The sequence below is a fragment of the Triticum urartu genome, chromosome 2, assembly GCF_003073215.2.
Source record: "Triticum urartu cultivar G1812 chromosome 2, Tu2.1, whole genome shotgun sequence".
Lineage (NCBI taxonomy): Eukaryota > Viridiplantae > Streptophyta > Magnoliopsida > Poales > Poaceae > Triticum > Triticum urartu.
In genome coordinates this window covers 153863239-153873418 of record NC_053023.1, presented here as the reverse complement: position 1 = coordinate 153873418, position 10180 = coordinate 153863239, and the positions used below count along the sequence as shown (strand labels likewise).

The following is a 10180-nucleotide window of genomic DNA, read 5'->3' as shown; positions in this document are numbered from 1 at the left end:
GGATAGCATTATCCTTGCTTTGCTAAATATGAATCATCCTCATGCTTCTGTCCCCAATATCCTCAATTTTATGTGGTGTCTTTGGAAAGCTAGGAACGACAATCTTTTTGACAGGAAAAAGGTTTTCCCTTACCATGTCCATATTGCTGCTACTGCTCTGTATAATGATGCAAATGATCTTGTCCAACATACTCATTTACAGCCTCAAAATCCTACCCCTACCTGTACCTCAATTCCTACTAATCACATGCCTTTGGAGGGAAGAACAATAAGTCTGACCTTCTAGTAGCAGGGACAAAAGTATATTTTGATGCAGCTTTCCAGTGCAAAAAAATCCCAGGTTTACCACAAGGTGCTGCTGCTACTGGTATTGGTCTTTACCTCTCCTTGCCGCAGGATCAGATGAAGGTTAATGTACAGATTCAAGCCTCTGCTAATATCACAAGTTCTCCTTTGCAAGCTAAAGCTTTGGCCCTTCTTTTAGCAGCTCAAGTGGCCAAAAGGCTATGTATTTCTCAGCCCACTTTCCTTATTGAAAATCTATCTTTGGAGTCATGGGTGGCTAGCTGAAAGATTAAGGAATCTACTACTCCATGGACTAGAAAAGTTCTGGCTGATTTCTTTTGCTACTTCTCAGATCTTCAGTCCCAGGTGTTTCACATCTCCAGGGAGATCAATGGTGTTGCTCACAATGTAGCTCACCAGGTTCTAAGATCAGTGGTAGAACCTGACATATGTTGTTTCGCTTCAGCTCATCGGAATATGACTTGCCCTGTAGTTTGTCTTCTCTCTAATTTCTAATTTCAGGGCTTTGTAATTCATGTTGTGCGTTGTTACTGAGCTGAAATGAAAAGGTTTGATGCCTCGTACGCCTTCTGTTGTTAAAAAAAGTTGAGGTTAAGGCCGAAAGTTTGCAGAGAGAAGCCCATGGCTGCAGAATGCAAACTGAACAAGAGTCCAGGAATTACCTATTGCGTTGTGTTTCTTCTTTGAGAACTTTTACATACTCGCATAGCCATTGAAGCGAACTCCCACCGTTCACTCGTCCATCATGAACGAACGCCGTACTCACCTCAAAGGTTCAAACCACAAGAAAAAACAAAACCACGTATACAAGACTGCCAAGTGCAAATATGTCACATGCCTTACCGGTAATAATATCTACCAAACACTTATAGACTGTCTCAGCCTCTCAGGACAAGACACGTGCATTGCGTTGCCCTTCCCTGTGATGCATCCATGTTCCCGCTTTTCCTCAATCGCAAAATGAAGCTGGTACTGTCCAATAAATGATGTAGATGTAAAAATAACTAACTTTTACATTTTTAAGGCTTTAAAATCCATTTTTAACAGATGATGTAGATGTAAAAAATATTACATCCCTGAAGGAGATGTAAAATACAACACTCAAGATGCAAATATACACCTCCATCCACAGGAAATGCAAAATGGTTGGTCGCGCGTCAATCGCCAACCGCTGTTTTACTTTCTTTCCCCAACCTCATCTTCTTCCTCTCGTCTTCCCGCCGCATTACCGCCGCGCCCGCCCGCCCGCCGCACGACGCCAGATCCGCCCACTCCACCACCCCCACCGCCAGTTCCGCCGCGTTTCGCCCTCCGCCAGAAGCCACGAATCAGCCGTTTTTCCGCCGCCCTGCGGTCACCGCCCGATTCGTCGTCGCTGTCGTGTCTGCCATCGCCACAGCCAGCACCCGACCGCCAAGCACCCGCATAGCCACCACTGCACAGTCGCCCCGCCCGCATCCTCGCGAATCGGCCGTATTTGCCGTTCCACCACTGCCTCCCGGTTCTCGCCGCCACCATGTTCGCCGTCGCTGCAGCCAGCACTCGACCGCCAAGCACCACCCCGCCCGTAGGCCTGCAAATCAGCCGTATTTCGTTCGCCATCGCCTAGTTCGTCCACCACCACCCGCCGCCGCCATGCTGTCGAAGAAGCTCCCAAAGAGCAAGACGGGGTTCTTCGGCGTGCGGGTGAATCCGTCCGCCCACTTTGGCGTCGAATTCACCAACATCGACCGTCGCTTATGGATCGACACGTACCCCATGGCTGACAAGGCCGCTCGTGCCTACGACATGGCAGTGTGGCGTGCTGGGAGGCCGAAGACGGACCCGAACTTCCCAGAGATCGAGACTTGGGCAGATGCGGAGTTTCTCGTGCCAGAGGGCATTCAGATGGAGAAGATACCGAAGAAGAAGACAAAGAAGAGGCCAGCCATTATCGTTGGTCTTGGCGATAGTGACGAGGCGGCGATGGCGAGGTTCGCGCGGGAGCATCCGGAGTATGTCCAGGCCGACCAGGAGTTCTTTTGGAAGTGCGACGCCGAGCAGAAGAAGAAGGAGGAGGTGAAGAAGGAGGACGAGGCCGACCCCTCGACGGTGATCCGCGTCGAGTCGTCGGAGGAGGACGACAAGGGGTTCAAGGGGGGCTCCGATAAGGACGACTACGGGATGCCCTAGGACGATGAGTACTTTGGATTAGTTATATTAGTCATTTAATTATGTTTAAACTATGCATGAATTATGGTTGAACTATGTATTAATAAAGTAGTGGTTCAAGTTTCTAGTTTTTACCTCCCTACTTTGCATCATCTATTGGAGTTGCTCTTTTATATCTCCAATATACATCATCTGTTGGAGTTGCCTCAGTTTCCAAGACGTAAAATGCACTTTTTAAAGATGTAAAATTTTACATCTCCTGTTTTAGATCTCCAAATTAAGATGTAGATGAAAAATACCTAACTTTTGCATCTCCGAGGACCAAAAACACCTCTCCAACAGACGGTGTAGATGCAAAACAAATTACATCTCCGCGACGCTACAACACCTCGCGATGCAAATTTGCATCTCCAACTACAGGAGATGTAAAAAGAGCAGCCGCATGCCAACCGCCTGTCATTTCAGTTCTCCTCCCCCATCTTCATCCTCCCGCCACCCACCGCCGCCCCACCGCTCGGCCGCCGCCCAAATCAGCGCGCCGCCGCTGCCCCGCCGCGGATCCACCTCCGCCTCCCTGTCCGCCTCCGATTCCACCTAGTTTCGGCCGCCACCCGCCATCGTACGGCCCGAATCGGCCCGCCGCCGCTCCACTCCGCCCTGACCCCGCCGGGCTGCCCCGCTCCGCCCAAGCTCCACCCCGACCCCTTCCCCTCCAGCTCGACACCGCCGCCTCCGCCCCGACCATATCGCCTCTGCACCAGCTCCGTCGCGCACTACCTCGATCCCACCGCCTCCGCTCCGACACCGCCTCTATCCCGTCGTCTCCGCAGCGCCCCACACCGTCGCTGCACCGCACCGCCCTGCCCCGCCCCGCCCCGCCCCATCGTCGCCATGCCGTCGAGGAAGACCTCGAGGGGCAAAACGAGGGTTCTTCTACGTGAGGCCGAAGCCCTCCGGCAACTTCGGGGTGGAGTTCAGCGACGCCGGCCGCCGCTTTTGGCTAGGCACCTACCCCACCGTCCACGAGGCCGCGCGTGCCTATGACGTGGCGGTGTGGCGTGCCGGGAGACCGAAGAAGGACCTCAACTTCCCGGAGATCGAGACCAAGTCGGATGCGGAGTTGCTCGTGCCGAGGGGCATTCGCATGGAGGAGATCACAACAAAGAAGACGACGACGATGACGAAGAGGCCCGCCATGTCGTCAGTCCCGACGACAGCGACGAGGCGGCGATGGCGAGGTTCGCGCGTGAGCATCCGGGGTGTGTGCAGGCCGAGCAAGAGTTCTTCTCGAAGCACGTCGTCAAGGGGAAGGAGGAGGACGAGACCGCCCCCTTGACGGTGATCCCCATCGAGTCCTCGGAGGAGGAGGACGAGGGTTGTGACGACCCGTACAAGGATGAGTTCTGGGAGCAGTTCAAGAGCTCCGATGACGAGTAGTTTTATCTTCGGTGTAGTTCAAGTAGTAGTAGTTCGAACTAGTAGTGGTTGAGTTTGCTGTGCTTTTTATTAATTAGAATTATGTTTAATTATGTTTGAAATGAAATAATAGTTGAATTTGCTATGTTTGAAGTATAGGTTTCAAATGAAAGTAATTGAAGTATAGTTTTACATCTTCATTTGCAACTTCTATTGGAGTTGCTTTTTTACATCTCCAATATACATCTTTTGGTAGAGTTGACACCTTTGGAGATGCAAAAGACACTTTTCGAAGATGTAAATTTTTACATCTCCAAATTTGCATCTTCTGTCGGAGATGCTCTTACAGAGAAAGTAGCAGCAGCAGCGGCACGGCCCACCTGACCAACGACCCGCCTGCAGTTCACTGCCCTTTGCTCCGGCAAGCCTGCCTCAGGGGCATGGGCGGGTCTGAGAGCCCGCCGCCGACGATCTGATCAAAGACGAACTTGTTCGCCGCCTCGGTGAAGTGGACGCCGTCCCAGCTCACTCTCCTGGCCGGGTCGTCGCAGGATTTTCCCAGCACCACCCACTTCCCCTTCACCAGCACCTTCCCGCCACAACCAACCTTCGGGTCGAAGTTGTACGGGCCAGCGTCGTGCCCGCAGCAGGTGAGCAGAGGGTCGTCGAAGCCTGCAGACCAGAACGCCCAGCCTCAGATTTCTCCAGGACACTACGTACGCAAGCAGCAGCTACACGTATGCATTGTTCATCCAGCCATGGGCCATGGCGCATTACCTAGCTTGCTGGCTTGGCTGATCAGCTTGTACTTGGCGGCGTAGACATCGACGTAGGTGAACGCGGCGTCAGGGTAGGTTTTCCGAAGATGAGCCACTGTTTCCTTGAGCCTCTGGTTGAAGAGTTGTGCGACCTTGTTGTAGGTGACAGAGCAGCCAACATTGTCCTTGACCGCGGCGATGTCGGGCCGGCGAATGAGGGCGTAAGGCAGGCAGCCGATAGGCCCCGTGCTGTGGATCCAGAAGTTCCTTCCACCGAGCACATGCACGCTCTGCAGATCAATTCTTCAGTCAGTCAGTTGTCGAGCCAGCCTACTAGCTTGGTCATGTGATGGTGATCTTCATAAGACGTACCTGGATTATTGAGGTGAGCCTCTCCATGAGCTCAGGAATGAACGCTACGACTTGTTCACTCGTCATGTTCGCGAAGTAGCCCGCGGTGATGTCGTTTTGGCCGATGTCGAAGGTGTACAGCGCCTGGGAGAAGTACTCGGCCTTTGGCAGGAGCTCCCTGTAGATGCCACCTACATACATGGGAGTAAGATAAACAGAATGGATCTTCAGTTCTGTGTACTAAAACTTCGTACTAAGATAGGCCAAATTTGGTCTAGTTGTTACCACCTTTGTTGTTGTAAACGAACTGGCTTCTGTTGATGAACTGTTCGAATTCCCAGGACTGCACGTCCAAGGAGATGGGGCTGAACCCGGAGAGGAACAGGGATGTGTTCTGTCGGCTGATTGTCGAGCCGGCTGTCGCGAAATTGGCCCCCTGCGAGAAGTTGCTCCCTATTGAGTTGAGGTACGCACTTAGGTAAGGTATTCCCAGGTTTTCAGCTGCAGCATCAGCGGAAAAAAGATAAAGTAGATCATTAGCACATTGCAATGTGGCAATAGATTGTGATGAGTTCTAATTTCTGTTTCTACCCGTCCACTGAGCATTTCGCTTTTCTCAGCTAGCCTAAAAATAGCACCAAACACTGGCATGTTTTGCCTCCAACATTTCTTGTTTCTAGTGTCCTGGTTCTGAATTCTTTCAGACCAGTTTTGGCAACAAATAGCTCGATTTAGCCTTTTTGCTGAAAAATAGTCGTGCCATCGTCTTCCTAAAGCAACTTGTAGTGCAGGATCAAGCTAGTGGCCCATTGCCCTCCACTAAGAATATATTTAAAGCAAAGCATCCACACATGCTCTGACACTGCAGCAAAAATCTCTCCCGCCAATAATTAATGTACGGTGTCTCTTTATATAATACGATCACGCTGCTCACGTTTGTTCGTCGTTCCATTTTTCTAGCCACCTATCCAACCACCTCAAGCTTTCCTGACACTTAAGACCAGCCAAATTATTTATTTTTTCATACGACCTGTACTGGCCGGGTTCCACTATCAGAAGATAACGGAACATAAGTGATCTAGGTCTTACTTAGGAAAGTAGAATGCAAGGTCTCTAACTAGCCAACTAGGTGTCACCTAATGCTAACGCCAGCAGAAAGTAAAAATGAAGTGTTGCAGGATTATTAGTCTTGCACACTAGCCTTGTTTCTTGAGAAGCACAATAGCCCTCTTGGAATTACTTCTGAGTTATTTTGTTTGTTTGATTAAACAATATGAAAAACGTAAAATTCTAAGAGGTTTGAGTTGATGATAACTTTCTAGTATGAAATAGAGTGTAAATGGATCCTCGGGGAAAATTCCGACCTACGAATCTGGAAAACACGCATCGAAAAGATTTCAGTTCTGCCAAATTCTCTGGAACTGTCGTTAACCAAAGGAACAATTATTAAATCAAAGAGGCATTAACCTAACGTTTCTTTCTGTCCCTCTCAAATCAGCATCCCATTGTCAGAAAGGAAAACCAGCATCCCGAAAGCCAGAAGAGTACTGGTGCACGATAGTACTACTCTCCAGCTGCAACCCAACACAAAATCTTCCCGTGACGATGGCATGGCAGTGGCATCGTTCGAGTGATGTTCCGCACATGCAGCTGACTAGCCTTTCTGTTGGATTGCACAGGACGGTGTCGGTAGGCAGCTGACTGGCTGGCGATCGATGGCGTGCCGGGTCCCGGATGGGCGCATGGGCGTGGCATCATTGCCACGGCACGGGCGCTCGCACGCGCGTGGCGGCGGGGCCAAAGTGCAGCTTGCTTCGGCCATGCTCCGGCGGCGCGTAGTCCAAGGCCGCCGCTTTCCGGCGATGAACTGATGCCCGGCTGTGGCCGGACAACAACCGCAACTTATTCAAGGCAGGATGTGAAATGAAATGGGCTTTCAGATCTTCTTGAGCAACAAAAGGTGGTATGTAGGGTAGAAAAGTCTTGTTCTGCTTGGCCCTTTCAGGAGACATCCCTTCTTTTTTACTGTACTACTCTATACTATTCCAGGAGTACTTCCAGGATCCAACGGACTAGGCATGTACAATGCATAACCTCAAGGTGATGCCTCGCATGCCATGTATGATCGGATATGACGTAAAGTAGGTTCGGATAGGGAAGCGGGATCCTCTTCAGGAGGCAGGTGCTTGAAGAGAAAAAGTATGATCCGGTGACAAAAACTGAAAAGATTGGAGTGAAAATAGAGATGCATGTGTACTAGAGTCTTTATTTTCTATTTCTTAATGAGGACCACTAATGATAGCTTGCATTGGAAAGAAAAAATAAATATAGATGCCTCAAATTATTTTTTATCATGGGGCATATGTATCCATATGCCACCATTGTACATGCCCTCAGTAATGCACAACAGGGGGTGACAGACTGACAGTGACACGAAGTCACAAAGTAACGCAAACAACATCCTACTCCAGCTCTTAGCATTTTATTACTCCAAGAGAAGTTGTTAATTAACTTTTTACAAGTTAATTTTACTGTACTCCTACAGGTTACTGCGTGTCTGCCAACTTTTATTCTCCTTCAGAACTCTTAGAAAGCGTATAACTACGCTGTAGTACTACGACGTTGGCTTTCAAAATTGCCTTCGCAGCTGCACCGCTACACATGGAACGAATTAAGGCTATATTTATTGGCTCCTGCAAGTGAAGGCGGTAGGTTTCGGCCTTATCAACCCGTGGGCCCTACGTGCAGCCGTGCAGAAGAACCGAGGGATAGATCGAACGGGTGAAAAGTAATAAGAAAAGTATCCTTGAAAAAGTAATAAGAAAAAAAATTCACAGTAGTAATACTACAGCGACTTTGAAGAGCTCCTGACAGTACTGAGAGTTTGAGACATTTTTTTTTGTTGCGAATACTGAGAGTTTGAGACTGAAGGCGCTCCCAGCGAGCGAAGACGTACGTACCGATGAAGTCGATGACGAGGCGGCCGTCGCAGTAGCGGCCGGCGGGCATGCCGAAGAAGGTCCTGCCGTTGGGCGGCGGCGCGGCGCCGAAGGCGGCCGACAGCCCGCCCGTGTCCGAGTTGGAGTCCCCGAAGTTGAACACGGCCGGGAAATGGCAGTCGGCGCCCGCGCCCGCGCCCGCGGAGACCTGCAGCAGCAAGAACAGCAGCGGCAGCAGCGCCGCGGTTCCGGCCGTGGCGGTGCGGCCAGAGGCACCGGACGTCATTCCGTGGGTCAGGTGAGTGTGGCCGCACTGAGGGACGGGGGTGAAGGACGAGTGCGCGCGGGCGGGGAGGACGGGGCGCCGGTTGCAGCGGGATGGTGGGGTTTTGAGGGGGTCGCGGGATGGGGGGATGGGTGGATCGGCGGATAGAGATGGGCGAGTGTGAGATGAGCACAAATGCGGGGCGCAGGATTTCGGGCCGATAGCGATAGGGGGCGTGGCGTGGTGGGGGTGAACGGTGCGATGACGGCGCCGATGCCCTCCCTGCCTTTGGAACGATGCGTCCGTGGCGTGCGCGCGGGCGGGCGGTGTTCCGTTGGACTTTGGTGGATCACGTTACGCAAAGTCCGCAAAAATAAATAAAAATGTTATTCTTATCTAAATGATAAATGTCACACGTGTGTCGCAAAGCAACATAGCTCAAAAGTCTTCATTATCATCCGTTTTGCCATATCAAAACAGATGACATTAAAGAAAATCTTTTTGGTTTTACGAATTAAAAATGTTTTATCTTCTAAATAAAAAATCTGATTAAAAATCCGTCTTCATTATTAAATCCGTCTTGACAAGATCTTTAAAACTAGATTCCAAGTTAATATTTTTAATGATTTTCTTTTTGCCAAAAGTTGCCATAAAGTTTACACTAAAGTTGCCATGACATGCTTCATCTAGTTTTTTATTCTAGATTTAAAGCTACCATTGTATTTCATCTATTTTTTAGGGCAAATTTTATTAATTGACCATGGAATTTTTTTAGTATTTAACCACGGCAAATTTAATTCATGGATCATGGCATTTTTTAGTAATTCAACATGGCAATTTCAGTTTATAGATCATGACAATTTTAGTATTTTGGCTATGTCAATTCTAGTATTTTGACCATGGCAAATTTTAGTGCATGTATCATGGGAAATTTAAGTAATTCACCATGGCAATTTTATTTTATGGTTCATGGCAAATTTAGTCATTGATCATGCATTTTTAAAGTAATTGACAACAGATTTCTTTTTAATTATGAACCATGTCAAAATTATTTAATGGATCATGAGAATTTTCTGGGATTCACCATGGTAAGTTTAGTTTCTTAATTCCCTTTTAATAATATGTCAAAATTTATATAAACGTAGAAGAAAGGGTAACTCAAACATATCATGGCAACTTCAATCTAAACACCATAGCAATTTATGTGCAATAGACATGGCAATTTTAAACCCAAAAAAAGCCGTCGGAACATATCGGTATGAGATATAATTTTGACTCGTCGCAACAGATTTAATGGTGAAAACGGATTTTCTATCGGATTTTTCATTTAAGAGATAAACATTTTTAAAAACTGAAAATCCAAAAAAATTCCTACATAAATGCATGCGGTGACGTGGCAATCCATTTGCTATAGAGACGTGCGATGCGCCTCCGTCTCTGCCACACGTGTGGCATCACTTCTTCTTCATCTATTTCTTCATTGGGCACTATTTCACCAGTGCCCATTAGCTTGATAGATTCCTCAGGAGGCATTTCATCTAGCACAGCAGGCAGGTGTTCTCTTTGTGAGTTGTTAGTTTCATCGAACCACACATCTACAGTTTGAACAACCTTGTTGCGATAGGTGTTGAAGACTCTGTAGGCATGCGAGTCATTTCCGTAACCAATCATAAAACCCTCATGTGCTTTCAGTGCAAATTTGGAATTGTGATGTGAATCTCTAATCCAACATTTAGCACCGAAGACTTTGAAATAACTTACAATGAGTTTTTGGTCAGTGAGGAGCTCATATGAAGTTTTCTTGAGGAATTTGTGAAGATATACCCGATTAATGATATGACAAGCAGTATCAATTGCTTTAGGCCACCATCGATGAGGTGTCTTGTATTCAACATGCATAGTGCGGGCCATCTCAATGAGTATCATGTTCTTGCGTACAACAATTTTATTCTGCTGAGTATAAGGAGCAGATAGCTCATGAGTAATACCAAGTT

At 48.3% G+C, this 10180-nt stretch overlaps 1 protein-coding gene across 1 annotated transcript; it reads right to left on the bottom strand.

Moving 5' to 3' along the window:
• Positions 1-4027: 4027 nt before the first annotated feature.
• On the bottom strand, positions 4028-8378 carry LOC125536491 (GDSL esterase/lipase ACHE-like). Its single transcript, XM_048699718.1, has 5 exons — positions 7943-8378; positions 5271-5483; positions 5004-5173; positions 4651-4921; positions 4028-4545 (listed from the first exon to the last, which is right to left on the bottom strand). Exons 1-5 carry the CDS (start codon positions 8205-8207, stop codon positions 4277-4279), a joined length of 1188 nt encoding a protein of 395 aa, XP_048555675.1. The 5' UTR covers positions 8208-8378; the 3' UTR covers positions 4028-4276.
• Between the last annotated feature and the right edge of the window lie 1802 nt (positions 8379-10180).

Bases quoted from the DNA above. Each gene is read 5' to 3' on its own strand.
- LOC125536491 (XM_048699718.1), bottom strand. From the start codon at position 8,207: ATGACGTCCGGTGCCTCTGGCCGCACCGCCACGGCCGGAACCGCGGCG. The intron at 4,922-5,003 runs GTACGTCTTATG...ATTGATCTGCAG, and splicing joins GGCTCACCTCAATAATCCAG to AGCGTGCATGTGCTCGGTGG. The intron at 4,546-4,650 runs GTAATGCGCCAT...TCTGGTCTGCAG, and splicing joins CAGCCAAGCCAGCAAGCTAG to GCTTCGACGACCCTCTGCTC.